Source organism: Nannospalax galili, unplaced genomic scaffold, assembly GCF_000622305.1.
Source record: "Nannospalax galili isolate Female #2095 unplaced genomic scaffold, S.galili_v1.0 scaffold540, whole genome shotgun sequence".
Taxonomy (NCBI): Eukaryota; Metazoa; Chordata; class Mammalia; order Rodentia; family Spalacidae; genus Nannospalax; species Nannospalax galili.
The window spans coordinates 171917-189839 of record NW_008348613.1 but is presented as its reverse complement, the minus strand read 5'-3'; the positions used below and the strand labels follow the sequence as shown (position 1 = coordinate 189839).

Here is a 17923-nt window from a genome sequence, read left to right as displayed (position 1 = left end):
TTTCTTTAAACAAGTTTTCCATAGAAGCATGTCAAAAATATGTCGATGGGGAAACTCTGGGAAAGATTTCTTTCCAAAAAACACTATTGATTGAACATATCCAAGAGAAAGAGCAAAATAAACAAGAACTAACTGAATTCTTGTGTGGGCTTGACTAACTCAATTATGCAAGAGATTTTTGCCTCCTGACTTTCACTGCCTTTTTATGACAAGTTCCTATCTGAAGCCTGCTGACAGGCAGGAATATTTTAAAGGCCCTGGGTGTTGGAGGTGAACAGCTCAGAACTTGGATACAAACTCAAAGCTCTTATCTTGAAAGCTCTTATAGACCCGCATTTATGACCAGTTATGCCATCTGCTGCCTATCTGAGGAGCAGAAACAAGATGTGCAGTTTTTTACACCATTCAGACTGTGCACATTAATTCTTTTGAAGACAGGCTGGACTACAACATCTGTGAAGGCTAGCCTGATTCTGAGTCCTCCTTATGCATCCCCTCATTACCTGAGCCCGGGCACTCCGAACTTTTGCTTAGCCCACTCTCTACAATGCCATACTTCTGTACCTCAGACTAGTCACAAAGTATATTTTTGAAACAGTGAGATGATGCACTGGGTAAAGGCACTTGCTGTGCAAGCCTGGTGAATGCAAGTGTGGTGACCCTAGTTTATTCAATCCCTGGAATCCAAGGAAAAATGGAAGAAGAGGGCAGACTCCATAAAGTTGTCTTCTGACAGCCCCCTCCCCTCCCCCACCAACACACCGTACACACACACACACACATACACACACACACACACACACTTAAATAACAAATTCAAAAGAAAGGAAAATACATTCCTAAGCAGACTTGGAATCAGATTCTAAATTTTGGTATATTTTTTTGAGAAGTTGTTTTGACCAACAGTAGAAGACAAACTTCTTTGACAAGGTTTATTCTTTTCCTTTAAAAGTCTGCTATGGATAAATGGGCTTTGTGAGGGCTTTAGAAGAAATGCATGTTGAATAAATTCATGCTGATAATCTGTTCCTCTCTGTCAAGAGGCTTTAAAGATTAATATCAAAAGAGTGTGAACTCTGCCCTTGCTGGTTAACCAGCTTCTCAGCACCTCAGTAAAATGGGGATAATACTTCATAGGGCTATTGTGAGTGAGCATCAAGTGAGAACTCTATGTCTAGTACCCATTACAGGCATGAGAAATACTGGTCTCCTTGCCTTGTTCTTGTTGTACAAAATGAAAGGTAATTACAGCATCTAGAAAACATCCTCAGATTACCACTTTGTGGCTGTTTATGGTACTGAACATACTCATATTTGTGATGGAGAGACCATGTCAAGCTTATTGCAGAATTAGAATTAACTGAATGCCAAGGTCTCAACAAAAATACTTTATAGTATAGCATAAGGTATACATTAATGTTGAAGTGAAAATCATTGCTATTTTTTCTGTTATTTTGGAATATAGTAGTTAAAGTAAGCTTAAATTACTTTTAGTTATTAGCTAAGAGCTCACAATGGTCAAAAATGTCATTTAAATTTCTTTTTTATTTATTTTATGTGTATGATTGTATTGCCTGCATATATGTAAGTGCACCTGTGTCATGCAGTGCCCACAGAGGCTAGAAGAGGGCATTGGGTCCCCTGGAACTGGAGTTATAGACAGTGTTGGCCTCCATGTGAGTGCTAGGGTTCAAACCTGAGTTTTCTGCAAGAGCAGTGCTCTTAACTGCTGAGCCATCTCTCCAGCCCCATCACTGAAATTTCTAAGGTCCCTTTATTTCTTCTATAATAGTGCATTTTGCACACAGGAGATGATGTGCCTATGGTTATTGGGTCGGTGATTTCCCATGAGTGCATGGGAGGAGTGAATGTAAGCCTTCATTCTGTGGTCATCATGTAGTTCAGAAACTGGGCTCCTGGTTTTGAGTTACCATTATCTACAAGCATTGGATGAGGCGCCCCTGCCTTCTCCCTAATGCCATCTCTTGCGACCCTTCCTTGTCTCTCACTGAGTTTATCCACACTGACCTTGTGGGAATGCTAACACCTTCTGTTCCTTCTATGCAGACTACTTACCCCGTTGTTGGTGGCATGCTTACCCTTGCCCCTACTGTTCAGATCTTTGGTAGTATGTCACATCCTAAGGCCTTCCCAGAATACCCACATTCTGTCACATCTCCATATTTTCTCTTCAAAGCCTCTCTTAGTGCACTTTGTGTAGTCACCCATCTTCTTCCCCATTACTCATTTTCCCAGAGGAAGCTTTATAATAGCAGGTATTTTACTGTCTTGAGGGGCTTTATTTTATTTTGATGTGCCTTTGAACTTTATTATATTTATATGAAAGGATGAAAAAATAAATGATTTAAAAAGTAGAGGGGATAACTGCCTTACAATTTCTTTCAAATTGTATTACCATTGCCTGAACTCATATTTGAGTTCAAAACATTTAAGTCCTCTCAATCTATTGATGCCAATTTTTCATCATTGAAGATGGAAGAGTTGTATTCCAGGGGAGATTATCTCAGATTAGATACAAGGACACTTAAGTTTTTAATTTTTAATTTTCCATCAAAAAATGAATATAAAAATATGTATTATTTTGGCATTCCTCTGAATTCTGAGCTTTTGCTGCTGTGTTGAAAATCAGTGTTGACACTAGAAATATGCATGCTCCACTCTGCATTGGTTATGTATAGTTGCTGAGTGTATTCATGTATATGATAATGTTACATGGCTGAAAAACTACTATGGATGTTTTTCATCCTGGCACCTTGTCTTAGTTTGTTCTTCATTGCTGTGACAAAACACTCTGACCAGAACCAACTTGGGGAGGAAAGGGTTTATTTGTCTTACATCCCCCAGGTCACACGCAGTTCATCAGGGAGCCCAAGGTAGGAACTCAGGGCAGGAACCTGGAGGCAGGAGCTGGAGCACAGGCCATGGAGGAATGCTGCTTATAGGCTTGCTCCTCTGGACCCTGCTCAGCCTGCTTTCTTATGCAACACAGGCCCACCTGCCCAGGGGTGGCACCACCCACAGTGGGCTGGGCCCTCCCACATCACTCATCAAAAAGATGCCCTTCAGACATGGCCACAGGCCAGTCCAATAGAGGCAATTCCCCGATTGAGGCTCCCTCAACCTGGGTGTGTCAAGTTGACACTAAAGCTACCCAGCACACACCTCACAAATATATCCAGACAAAGATAGGAGACATATTTGACTTAAAACTAGGTCAAGAAAGAGCAATTTTTATTGTACATGCTAAGTATTTCATTACTTTTGTGGGTTATTTTAGATTTTGGGAATAAACTTTGAGAGTTGCTCTATAAGAAAATGGACCAGTGATGCACAATGAGAAGGGTACAGATATGAATTACTGTAACAGTTCTTCTGAGGAAGGATATGAGAGCAAAAGATAGAGGTTGACATCTTGGAAGTTAGGTTGGGAAGAATAATCTAGAGAGAGGATAAAGTATCAGAGCAGCTCAGTTTCCTTAGGATTTGAGGAGACTCTCTTGCTAGAGCATGGAACAGCTGCTCTTTCTTCCACCCATAACAAAAGTAACAAATTGCTTTGTTTGGCCTCTGTTTTGCCAAAGTTGGCTGTGGAAGGTAAACGATTACTATAAGAAAATGATTTTATTACACTTGGATGGTAATATAAAAATCACTATGGGGGCTGGGCTGAAGGAACTACTGCTCATGCAGAGGACGCACGTTTGATTCCCAGCACCCATGTCGTAGGTCACAACTGCCTGGAACTTCAGTAAAGAAATCTGATACCTCTGGCCTCCATGGGCATCTGCACTCACATGCACATGGCCTTGTGTGTGTGTGTGTGTGTGTGTGTGTGTGTGTGTGCATGTGTGTGTGTATTTTAAAATTTAAAAAAACCATACACATACACAAATAAAAAATCACTGTGTGGATGACATTTTATTTTTTTAGTGCATGATAATATGCAATAAAGTAATATAGGTATAGTAATAAAGATAATATTAGGTAAACTTTGGAGTTAAGTGCAGCCTTTAATTTTTTCAGCAGACTCCTAAATTTCTATAGATATTAAATAACAGAATTATAAAATTATCAAATCCTTAAAAAATCAGCTAGGTTTATTATAAATAGCAACCTAACTTTCAGGATTGCTTTGAAGGAATAAGAGTAATAGAAAGTCATTTTGCAGAGAATTTTGTGGATAGGTTTTCAGTTATAACAGGATCATAGCAAAGATACTTGGCATGGAAATGACTTGGGCTAGTTTACTTCCACTCGTAAGGTACATCTGTCCACAGGAGATACAACCTTTTTTTATATTTATTTGTTTGCTTGCTTGCTTGCTTGTTGAGATAGGGTCTCCCTGTAGCCCCAGCTGTCCTGGAACTCACTATGTAGACCAGGCTGGCCTTGAACTCACAGAGATCCACCTGCCTCTGCCTCCCAAGTGCTGAGATTAAAGGCGTGCACCACCACGCCCAGCCCCAACCTTCTTTTAATACCATTCTTCTAAATCATATTTTGAATGTGTCTAAAACTGGGGATACACATTGACCTGTAGCATTCAAAGAGGGGTTCCATTTTTAAATAACTGGAGGTACAGCTAATGCTGAAATAAGCCTAAGAAGAAGGAACCTGTAAGTTTTGGGTGGATCAACAATCTATTTTCTGTTTTATCACTTGTGACCTTTTAAAAAAATCTAGTCATGTATGATTAATTATTCAACAATGGTCTTTGAGTTATTATCATCGTCATACTCACTTCTATCTCAGGGACCTTGAGCTTCCTGTTTTCTCTATCTGACCTTAATATTAGACCTTACTCACCCTGATAATAATGCCTTACCTAGATATTGTTGTAAAATTGCAACCCTAAATCCTATACTTACATTGCTGCTCTATCATTTCATTTCTTAGCACTTAGCAGTATCCATAGTTGCCAGCCTCTAAGATGGTTCTGAAAGCTTCTTACCTCTTGATATTTACTCTTGTGTATCCCACTCCTACGTTGAGTAGGGCTGATCTATTTAACTGTAATGATTAATTTATATACCAACTGGAGTGGACTACAATAGATACTAAACAGCTGGTAAAACATTATTTCTGGATGGAACTGGCATTTGAGAATTCTACCACTGAACCACTAATACCTTGAGATTAGCATTTGAGTCTGTAAATAGTAAAGAAAATCTATTCTTATCAACATGGGCTGGCATCATACAGTCTGTTCAGAGTATAGATAAGAACAGAAAGGCTGAAGAAGGTCAAATTCCTTGCCTGCCTGAGCTGAGGCATCCATCTACTACTGCTCTGGATTTGCTATAGGTACTCCTGGTTCTCGGGCTTCAGACGTAAGCAAGGGTTTGTATCAGTGCCTCCCTTCCCTGGCCCCATGCTCAAGCTTTCAGATCAGGATTGAATAGCACTACCAGTTTTCCTGGTTCTTCAGCCCACCAATGGTAGTAGACTATGAGATCTTGGTTTTTTGCTTCCGTACCTGTGTGAGCCAGATAGAGAGGGAGGGATGTGACAGACTGTGACAACCAAGGCTGGATTTATAAGGCTTTGCACTTCTGACTACGAATTCCTAACTCTGGGGAAGCCATTTGCTAGATAACTTTTCTTATCAGTGTGATCTAATACTTGACAAGAACAACTTAATGGAAGGATTTACTTTGGCTCACAGTATGAGAATACAGTCCATTATGGGGGAAGCAATTCTCAGTGGTAGGAATTTGCAGCTGTGGGGCAGGAATATGAGGCCACTGATTGCTCGTATCTCAGTAGACCAAGAAAGAGAGAGAAGGCAGGAAGTGGAACCTGGTTATAACCCTCAAGGCTCAGATTCAATTTCTTACTGAGAGGCCTTACCTCGCAAGTTCCACAACTACCCAAAACAGTGACAAAGGCTAAGGATTGGGTGTTGAAACACATAAGCCTCTATGGGGGTCATTTTATATTCAAACCATAGCATTCACACTTAGCTTCCATAGGCTCATGATCACCTCATGCAAAATGCATTCAGTCCAACTTCAAATGTCCTCATTGAATTAATGCTCCCAACACTGTTATAAGGTTCAAAGTCTCTTCTCAAGACTCAAGACAAACTCTTGGCTGTGAGTCCCTGTAATACCAAAAACAAATCGTATGCTTCCAATATACAGTGGCATAAAGTAACATTTGCATTTCCCAGTGGAAGAATGGAGACTACCAAGCCGAGGAAATATTGACCAAAGCAAGAATACAGTCAACAAGGCAAATAACACACTCTGCAGTTCAATGTTTGGCAGCTGGACCTCCACTATCATGACATCATTTGGGCTCCAGCAGGCTTGAGTAGTCCTGCCTCTCCAGCCTGCAGCACATGTGATCATCCCCAGGAGAAGCTACATTCAATGTCTACAGCTTTCCTTGGTAAATGTCCCATGTTTCTGGCATCTCCAATATCCTAGGATCACCACCATAACCTAGACTTCAGCTTCACAGTTGCATACAAATTTACAAGGTGTATGCAGGGACTCTGACCCTGCCACACATTGCCTGGCCTTGGCAGCTCTCTGAAACCTTGGCACAGCACTCCATGAACATGCTTTCATCTTGCATGTCTGTGAAACCAGCACCATGTAGACAGTAACAAAATTGAGATATAACCTGGTCCCCTTGTAGTGTGTTTACCTCCATGCCCGAATCTAAGAAAATACTTCCCTGGGCAGTAGAATACTCCGGAGGTTTTCTTTGTTCAAGAACTCTATTTCAAGTGAAAGTTTTTATTATTGAGTTTGCATTGTTACACTCTGAGCTTTCAAGGCGTGAAGTCTTGTTTTCAAGGCACCTTTCCTGCTGTCCTAGTCTAAAGAGGGAAGAGCTCCTTGATTGTGGAACCACAGCATCTTGCAATCCAACTTTAGAAATATACCTCTAATGAACCATGCATAGAATGTTCATAAAGTTCATTACTTGTAGTGGCTAGAAACCAGAAACTACCCAAATATTCATCAATAAAACAATGGATAAATTCATACACTGTTATGTAGCAATGAGAAATAATAACCTACAAAACAAACTACAACATGAGTGAGTTTCATAAAAACATTTATCAAAAGAAACCAGACATAAAAGAGTACATGTTTCATGATTTCATTACTATAAAGTCCAAAACAGGTAAAAAATTAAACTACTGTGTTTAAGTTAGGGAAATGGTTCTTTTTTGGAAGGGGTAGTGACCAAATGAGGTTAATGTTCTGTTTCTTCATTTTGCTGGTGATTGTTTGGGTATGTTCATTCTTTGAAAATTCACCAAACTGTATATTTATGACTTGTGCATTTTGTGTATACTGTGTTTCAATGAAAAGTTTACTTTCTAAAAAGTATACCAGTAAGGTATTATAATTAGCAGCAACATCAATTCAGTTATATATTTGGATATAAGAAACTTAACAAGTTTCAAAAAGGAAAAGATGAGCCCACAGGAAAGTATTTGAAGATAATGAAATAAATTGTCATATAAAGGTGAAAAAGAGGATTCATTCACTCAGCCAAACATTGTACATCCTTACTGTCACTATCCAGGGAGAAAGGTCTGAAGAATGGTTATTATTAATAAAAGCTACATATTGTGAGAATCTTGTCTTATATTTGACATTGTGCTGTGAAATTTTATACTCCTTAGCTAATGTTTACAACAATAATCCAACTAAGTAGACATTCATCCCTTTTTTCACACACACACACACAAAAAAAAAACCCACAGGAAATAAGATAAGTTTTCAAGGTCTCACCAGATAAAATCCTTCCTATCTCAACTTCAAAAACTTGCTCTTTCTGGTAGCTTAGGGGAGAAAGAAATATGTGGTAAAATTTCAGGTGAAAGTTGGGGCTATCTTGGAGGAAGTGGTACAGAAAAATGGCTTGGTATTCTCAGGATGAAAAAACGAGAAATGTTTCATGGCCTGAAAGTGGATTTAAGGAAATAAAAGCCTTATTAAATAAAAAAAAAGGAAGGAAGGAAGGAAGGAAGAAAGAAAGGGAGGAAGGAAGGAAGAAGGAAGGAAGGAAGAAGGAAGGAAGAAGGAAGGAAGAAGGGAGGGAGGGAGGGAGGAAGGAAGGAAGGAAGGAAGGAAGGAAGGAAGGGAGGGAGGAAGGAAGAAGGAAGGAAGAAGGAAGGAAGGAAGGAAGGAAGGGAGGAAGGGAGGAAAAGGAAAAAGGCCAGATTTTTAAAGCGGACATAGAGACCCAGAGTGAACTAAGGTGACTGACTGCTACTTCTCAGGAAGAGAAGGCTAGCTAGCCGCTCCAGGAATAGACTTTCAACTGAGTGCCTGGTTTTTTGGTCTCTGAAACATCCCCTATGTCAAAGTATCTGGCATCTCCAATTTATGAATATTTCTGGACAATCTTAGAATCATGCTACACATTTAATTTTGTACCCAGATTTTTTCTCTTGTTTCATATTTGTTTTATCCTTCACTATAAGTTCACAGTGTTATAGAAGTGAAAAATAAGACTAGACCCTGTCTCAAAAAGACAAGAGAGAGAGAGAGAAAGAGAGAGAGAAAGAGAGAGATCCTGATGCTTAAATAGGCATTTCTTTGAAGCCCACTTTTAACTTCAACTGAATTAGAGCTCTATTGATTTTTTTTATTTTACAGTATATCATACATTCTCAAATATTCTAAAGTCTCAAATGGGCCAAACATAGGATGTATTTATATCAGTTTAACACCCTTTTGTACAGCACCAGAGGTTAAAAATGGATCTGACTGATTTTTTTTTTATAATTTAAGATTTTAGTATGTGCATTCTCTCAAAAGAAAGTGCTCATTGCCAAGATATCTTTTTGAGACAGGGTCTCCCTGTAGCCCCAGCTGGCCTGAAACTCACTATGTAGACCAGGCAGGACTTGAACTCACAGAGATCTGCCTGCCTCTGCCTCCCAAGTGCTGGGACTACAGGAATGCACCACCACATCCAGCTTGCCAAGATATCTTTAAACCACCATAATGAGAGAGTTTAGATTCCTGCCAGTTCAAGACCAGGTTGTCAGAATGTGTAATGCAAGTGTTTATAAGACAGCAGAAAGAGGGTTGGCAAGATGGCTCAGTAGGTAAAGGCATCTGTAAGCAGAGACTGACAGTCCAAGTTCAATCCCCAGGACCCACATGGTAGAAAGAGAGAACCTACTCCTGCAAGTTGTCCTCTGACCTCCACTCACACATCGTGACATGCAAGCATGTAAGCATGTACACACACACACACACACACACACACACACACACACTTGCAATAAAAAATTTAAAGTCAGTAAGAAGGAAAACTATCTACATATAAAATGAATTGTAACTAAGCATAGTGGCATATGCTTTTAATTCCAGCACTTGAGAGGCAGAGGCAGGCAGATTTCTGTGAGTTTGAACCAGCCTCATCTACATAGAGAGTCCCAGGCTAGCCAGAGCTACATATGAGACCCTGTCTAAAACAAACAAACACAAACAAAAAAGAATTGCATCTTGGGACATACTCTCATCCTAGTATATCTTGGATGATTTCACTATTGCATGCGATAATGTGAGGCCAGGTGACACATATGGGGTAATTTTAAGTGAAACAGTCATAAGTTTGTCCTAGTTGATTCATGAGTGAACAGAATGATCAATGCATTGATGAGACTTTTCCCTTAGTAGAGTCATCTGAGCCTGACACACAGTTCCACCTACAATCCATGTATCTTGTGGTTTTGTGATTTCTACAGTGTTTCCTTCGGCCATGTGATAGCTAATATAGGTTGGCCTTCAAGAAAGGGAAAATACAGTATGAGGTACACTCTTCTTTCTTTGACAAAATCTATATTAACTGACTTCTGCTCACTCATTTTCCACAGAAAACTGGGAAAAATCTATTCTGGTGGCAATGTGCTCTGCGCTATCAGAGGCCAAGGTCAAGTACTAGGGCAACTTATAGTCTCTGCCATATTCTGAGCTTAGTAAAATCAAGTGTTGAATTAATTTAGATTAATGTGGCTGATTACTAAGTTCTGATCTTTGTAGTGGTGCTTGTTTATATTCTTTTATATTAAAATTATAAGACATGTAGAACTTAAAACTGTATTAGGTAAGAACTTACTGATTTTATATAAACTTATGGGCATATGTAAGCTTCATGTTTGTGTTCTTTTATTCACTAAAATTAAATAAAATCCCCTTCTTTTTCCTTCATTTTGGCCACTGAAATCAAGCTCTTACAGGTTTACTTTTGTGTATAATGCTAATTATGATATTCTAGAGCCTAGGCTTAAAAGTTGTGTATCTTCATAATGAAAAAAAAAGAACAAGGTAGATATAGATATTCCCCTGTGTATTATTGTAATAGCAGAAAAGATACGGCTCTGTTTCATGGGAGGAATTTGTTTTGTCAAGATGTTAAACTAAGAACATTCAGAGATGGGAATACAGCTTAGTGGTAGAGTGCTTGACTTAGTATACATAAGGCTCCAAGTTCAATTTCCACGTTCAATTCCTCTCTCTCTCTCTCTCTCTCTCTCTCTCTCTCTCTCTCTCTCTCTCTCTTCACAAGAACATCAGTCTTAGCCAAGCACAGTAACACATCTACAATCCCAGCACTGTGGGAAGCTGAGGCAGAGACAGGAGATGCATGAATTCAAGAATGACCTGGGATACATAATGAGGCCCTATCTCCAAAAAGCAAAGGCAAACACAATGAAAGAAAAAGAATGAAAGGAAGGCAGAAAAGAAGGAAGGAGGGAAAGAAAGAAAAGTGAACATCAATCTTGTTTGCCTGTGCAAAATTTGCTTGAATATTCATAATCCAGATACTTGTTCGGTACTTGCAGGCGAAATCTGAACAAAAGAATTTTGCAAAAATCTTAAGACTTTTGAAATTATTATTAGATATTACAAAGATAACCTTCAGAGAGAAGCCTTTAATTCTAATAATTTACACGTCTGAATTGTTAAACAAAAGACTTGTAACTGCACTGAGAAGACAGAAGAGAGCCATTGGCACATTTCTCTTTTCCTTTGTATAAAATGTAGAGAGTGGCTGGAGAGATGGCTCAGTGCTTAACAGCACTGGCTGCTCTTACAATGGACCCAGGTTCGGTTCCCAGCACCCATGTAGTGACTGACAACCATCCTTAACTCCAGTTCCAGGATTCTGATGTTCTCTTCTGACCTTTGTGGGCACTGTGCAACACAGGTGCACTTACATACATGCAGGCAAACATTCATATACATAAAGTAAAAGAATAAGAATAAATAAATAATAAATGGAAAGAAAATTCACACTGATTTTGTTTTTTAAAGTTTTTGAATTTATATATATTTTATTTTATGTGTCTGCGTGTATTGTCTACATGTATGTAAGGGTGCCACATACATGCAATGCCCATGGAGGCCAGAAGACAGCGTCTGGTTCCCTGGAACTGGAGTTATGGATGGTTGTTAGCTGCCATGTGGGTGTTGGGAACTGAACCTTGGTCCTCTGGAAACACAGCCAGTACTCTTAACTACTGAGCCATCTCTCTAGCCCCCACTGATTGCTCTTTTATTTTAATAAGATAAATTGCTTGTGTATATGTGTGAACTTTTAATATCAAATATCCTTAGCATCAGGAACTCTTATTAACAGTATTTTTTTCTTTTTCCAAACAGACTGTCCTTCGCCCATCTGGGTTCAATTCAAAGACAGCTGTTACATTTTTCTTCAACAAACCATCAAAGTGGAAAGCATAGAGGACGTCAGAAGCCAGTGTACTGACCATGGTAAGAGGCTTTTTTAAAAAACTAGTAGCGGGGCTGGAGAGATGGCTCAGTGGTTAAGAACACTGACTGGGTTCAAATCCCAGCACCCACATGGCAGCTAACAACTATCTGTAACTCTGGTTCCAGGGGATCTGACAGCCTCTTCTGTCTTCCACGGGCATTGCACAGCATGGGTACACTTACCTACATGCAGGCAATACACGTATATGCATGGAATGAAGACAATAAATAAAATATTTTTTTTAAAAACTAGTAGCATCCCTAAGCTTATATTTTAACACCTTAGAATCAATGTACAATTTTTACTCTATAACTCAAAGGCACAGATAGTGGAATTGGCTTTAAACTTACTCCCAGGATTAGAAGGCAGGTGTTGGGCAATACTGACAGAACCTTAACCACGTTGGTACCTATTTAATGTGTTTACCATGTCTGGACTGTGCTTAAGCACTTCATATTTTAAATGGCTTTAACTATCATAAGAAACCTACCAAGTGATTTATTTATTATCCTTTATCAAGAGAAGAAATTAAATTCAATTATTTGTTCATGATCACACAGGTTAATAATAACAGGCAAAACCAAGATTCAGAACTAGGCCTGGGGCTTCTGCTTTCCCATGTGTGCTCTCTTTGCTCTCTGCATCTCCCCCTCTCTCAGGACTGCACTCCTTTACCCAGGATATGTCTGTTACTGTCTTCAAAACCAGCTGTCAGCAATTCCTTCTCAGTTCCCTCACACAGTGCCATCTGCCTATCTTCCCCATGATCCTAGGCTGGACTTTATAATTAGCTTGATCAATTAAACGCAACTCATGACATTATGCAACATCTGAAGTTCAGCTCTTAAAAGGGCTAGTAGATTTTAGGGAAGCCAAAAGAAGAAAGTGTGGAAAGGGGAGTAATTAGCTGTGTGAAATACTGCTGGCAGTATTCCTGGATACACTAATGTGGGTGTCATTTATGATTTACATAGGAGAAATCTCTGTGCAGCTTAGAGCAAAATCCTGACAAAGTAGATTAAAAACAAACAAACAAACAAACAAACAAACAAACAAGAAGAAAGGTTGGAAAATGAGTGCAGATAACTCATCCCACTGAAAATCCAAGACGTCAGAGCAGCAGCTGAAGAGGGAAAATGGTATGTGGTAGGACTAATTTCTGAAGACAGCAGAAGTAACACCAACTTACCTTAATATTATGACTCTTGATGTTAACCTACAATTTAATGACAGTATCAACTCACTGTAAAAAGAAAACAGGATTCCTAAAAGTAAAATTAATACTTTGTACCTACCTTGGCAAATTATTATCTTTGTATTCCAGTTCATAATGTGTAACATAAGTTTAAACTATTTTATAAAAATAAAACAAAACAAGAATAAAAAGCCCATACCATACCAAGTTTTGTTGAATTTAAAGTTTAGGATTATTCATCACTAAGTTATTCTGTCCTCAAAGTAAAGTATGGACAAAAGTCAGATTGACACAGGACCAGAAACAAACTAAAAGCTATTTGCTAGAGCATACACTCAATATTTGGGGGAGAAATACATTTTTAATTCCAAATGAACATGTGCCAGAGTACAGTCTCAGATGTGGGTCCACACTTTCCACCTTTGTTTGACAGGGGTTTCTTGTTTTTAACTGATGTGTACACCAGGCTAGCTGGCATGCAAGCTTCCAGGAATTCTGTCTCTGCCTCCTGTTTAGTCCTAGGAGCCCTGGCAATATAGACATGTGCTACCACATCTGACTTTATGTGGATTCTGGGGATCCAAACTCAGGTCCTCATGCCTGCAGGACAAACCACTTTACCCACTGAGTCATCTCCTTAGCCCCTATATTTTAAAATAATTTTTGAGACAGGCTCTTACTAGTTGTATAGGCAGGTCTCAGCCTTCCCTATAGCTGGGGATAGCAGGCATACACCACACTCCCAGAAAAATGTCTTTTTTAAAGCCAGGCCTGTGGTGGCATACGCCTTTAATTCCAACACTCTGGAGACAGAAGCAGGCAAATCTCTGGGAGTCTGAGGCCAGCCAGGGCTACATAGTGACACCCTGTCTCCCTGCAAAAGGGGGAAAGGGGCTGGAGAGATGGCTCAGTGGTTAAGAGCACTGATGTTCCAGAGGGCCCAGGTTCGGTTCCTAGCACCTATTTGACAGCTAACACCCATCCAAAACTCCAGTTCCAGGGAATCTGATGCCCTCTTCTGGCCTCATGTGGTCACTGGATGCATGTGGTGCACTTACATGCATGTGGGCAAAACACTCATACGTATAGAATAAAAATAATAAAAATATTTTTTAAAGATAGGGTCTGCTTATGCACATTGCCCAGGCTGGCCTTGAACTTGTGATTCTCCTGCCTGAGTAGGATTCCATATATGTGCCACAGGACCCTAAAAAGATTGTTGTTTTGGATGTGTTCCCTGACCCCAAATCCTACAGTGCTGGGTATTGAACCCAAGTCCTCCCATGTGCAAAGTATATGCTCGAATGCTGAACTGTTTCAGTCTTTTTTTAAAAAAAAAAAAAAAAAAAAAAAAAAAAAAAAAAACTGTGCTTGAAGTGGAGATAGTTTATGTTTGGCTCTAATTGATTTGATACTCATTAGCTAAAACTAAAACCATGTTGTGAGCTAGAACCTTCAACAAAACATGAACTGGTAACATTAGTCTTTGGTTTTTTGAAAGTGCTTTTACTTCTGTATTAGAACTAAAAATCTGCTTGATCATTTCATTACATTTTTTTTTCTTAAGCAAATCCCCAACTCCAGCATTTAGAAAAGTCCTTTATCTAAAAAGGCACAATTTCTGAAAATCCACCAGTACAATATTTTAGAAGATTATCCTTAACTAAGGATATTTAATTAAAATCATATCCATTATAGAATAAATGGAAATACAGTTTTTATTCTGAAGTACCATATGTTTCTGTTTTGGAGACAAGGTCCTGCTGTGTACATAGCCTAGGCTGGCCAGGAGCTCATGATCCTCCCGATGCAGCCTCCTGGGTCCCAGATTACAAGTGCTTGCCATGACTGCCTGGCCACATGGTACAAACACATATTTATTTGTCCTTGAAAGCTTTGTAGCTGATAAATGGTGTTGATACATTGGCTTTTAGGGAGGAAAAAAGAAAAAATTTCTAGCATGCAAATATGGCTTTATTTCCAGGAACTGAACAAGAAATTTTGCTAGTCTTTTTTTCAGTGAGGTTTTTCTCTATAACTATTTTCAGTCTCTACTTCTTTTTTGAAACAATGTCTTACCACATAGACATCACTGCCTGGCAAGCTCAGGCTGGAATCCACCTCCCCTCAAATTCATGATCCTCCTACCTGTGCCCCCTAAGTGCTGGGATCACAGACATGTGTCACCACACCTGGCACACTTCCTCTGTTTTAACAACTTATATTAGTATATTTAGACATAAACAAGATTTCAGTGACACAAAGTTTATTGGAAGCTGTGAGAAAAGAAAAGGCACTGTCCAGACTTTATGTTTCTGTTAGGCAGTGCTTATTGTACAGAAGCAAAATTAATACTTGACTTCCTCTATGACCCAAATATATTTTCTTTAGCAAATGAGGCAAAATTCAAAACACCAAACAATTTTGTGGCCTGACTTTTGTTACTTGTTTAGAAGTTAATTAACTCTTTTTCAATTTCTTTTTGAAGCAGGGTACATACTTAGGAATTTTTTATTTGGCCTTGTGTTTAAACAGTGTCCTTTTCCAAGTTAAAAGTTAACAAATTTAGGGGCTAAGGATTTAGCTCAATGGTAGAGCACAGGCCTACCATGTGCAAAGTCTTAGGTTCAATCCCCAGCACCCAGTACCCATCCTCAAAACATAGAGTCTATAATCCTTCCAGTTTTTGACATTATTTTTTTTTTTCTTTTAGCCCCACCTGGCCTGGAACTTGCTTATGTAGACCAGGCTGACCTCAAACTCACAGAGACCCGCCTGCCTCTCCCTCCTGAGTGCTGGGATTAAAGGCATTCACCACCACACCCGGCCAGTTTTTGATACTCTTAAGAATTTCCTTCTACCCTAGAAATATTCTTAGTAAATGAATTACAAACTTGTTTATATTACTATTCCTATTTTTGGCTATAGCAGTGTTTTGTTTAGAATAATAAATCACCATGGTTTGTGTTTTCTCTGCTATGTATGAAGAATAAAGAAATATAAGGAACACTATAATATTTACATTTGGAAAAAATATTTACAATCACACAAAAGTCATATATTAAGCCTGTCATTTGGGGTCATAGGAAATAAATAACTTTTACTTTTGGGGGCTGCATAGAGCTATATTTACTATATTTCAGGGCTTTGTGCCAATTTGCTCTATTTTTGCTAATATCATTAAGAAAATAATTATAAATAATAAAGGTAAGGGCTGACAAGATGGCTCAGCAGATAAAAATGCTTACCATGCAGGCCTGACAACCTGAATTCAATCGCTGGAACCCATGATGGAAGAAAAGAGAACTGATTTAGGAAGTCCTCTACCTCTACACATGTGCTGTAGCACACATTCTAGTGCCCCACCCCCACAAATAATAAAAATAAAGGTAAATGTCTAAAACTAGGTTGGTAAATTATATACATTATTTATTGTAACAAATGCTTTCAAATTTACTTTTGTGATAAAAGAGCTATAATCATTAGACATAAAAACAATCAAAAGTCCCAAATTACATCTCAGTAGGTGGTTGTAATGGTTTGAATGAAAATGACCTCCATAGGTCCCAAGTATTTGGACATTTTGTCCCAGATGGTGGTGAAGTTTTGGGAGGTTTTAGAAGGTGTGGCTATCCTGGAGGAAACACATCACTGGGGGTGGGCTTACAGAGTTCTTAAGCCTTGCCAGATCTCCAGTTGCTCTCTTGTTTCCTGTGCCTGCTGGAAGATGTAGAGCTTAGCTTCTTCCCCTCCTCCTCCAGCCACCTCTGACACCATGCCTCCCTGCCATGATGGACTGTAATTCCCCTGGAACCATGAGCTCAAATAAATTCTTTCTTTTATAAGTTGTTTTGGTAAGTGTTTCCATCACGGCAACAGAAAAGTGACTAATACAGTGGTGTTACTGGTAATACCTTTAAAAAAAATCTTTTCCTGTGCACATAAATTCCTTGAGGATTCATGCTGCCACTTAAGAAAATTAAAGCATTTCTGCAGCCCAGCATGGTGGCACACGCCTTTAATCCCAGCACTTAGGAGGCTGTGGCAGGCAGATCTCTGTGAATTCAAGGCCAGCCTGGTCTACATAGTGAGTTCCAGGCCAGCTGGGGCTACAAGGAGACCCTGTCTCAAAAAAAAAAAAAAAGAAAAAAAGAAAGAAAGAAAGAAAGAAAGAAAGAAAATAAATTAAAGTGTTCCTTATTTGTCTTATACAATAACTTAAGTCTATACAGTACTTGATTAGATTGCAATGTTAAAAATACTAAAAGTTCTATTGGCTGCAGCAAGGTCAAAGAAAGGGAGAACAAAAACTATTTCTGGATATGTAAGGCCTAAAACATAACCTTATTAAATATTTCTCTTGAAGATTTTTTTTCTAGAGCAGCAGTCACATTTCACCAGTAACTACTAGAGTGAAACAGATTAAAAGCCTACATGATATTTAACAGAAATGGTGTCATCTGGCACTGCTTTAAAAAAAAAAAAAGGTGGACTTACAAAACTGGATAAGGGCATATGGAAGAATGAAACTAGATGCCTATCTCTCACCATACACACGATTCAACTCCAAGTGGATCAAGGGCTTCAGTATAAGACCTGATACCCTGAATCAGATACAGGAGAAAGTAGGGAATAGGTAATACATTGGAACTTAAAAGGCACAGGAAAGAACTTTCTGAAGAGGACTCCTATAGCACAGTCATTAAGTTCAACAACTGACAAATGGGACTGCATGAAACTAAAAAGCATCAAAGGACATCATCATTTCAGTGAAAAAGCAACCTACAGAATGGGAAAAAATCTTTACCAGCTACTCCTCTGACAGATGGTTAGTATCTAGAAAATACACAAAGACCTCAAAAAATTAAACATCATAAAACAAGCCACCCAATTAAAAAGTGGGGCAGGAGCTGACCATTCTCTAAAGATAAATGCAAATGTTTGAGAAAT

The 17923-nt window shown here is 38.9% G+C and overlaps 1 protein-coding gene across 2 annotated transcripts in view; it reads left to right on the top strand.

Moving 5' to 3' along the window:
* LOC103744080 (lymphocyte antigen 75) overlaps positions 1-17923 on the top strand; it is a 148084-nt gene that overhangs the window by 111590 nt on the left and 18571 nt on the right. For both annotated transcript variants that reach the window (XM_008845737.3, XM_008845736.3), the window contains one exon: positions 11667-11777. In XM_008845737.3, coding sequence (XP_008843959.1) covers positions 11667-11777 — 111 coding nt within the window. The remainder of the gene's footprint in view (positions 1-11666; positions 11778-17923) is intronic.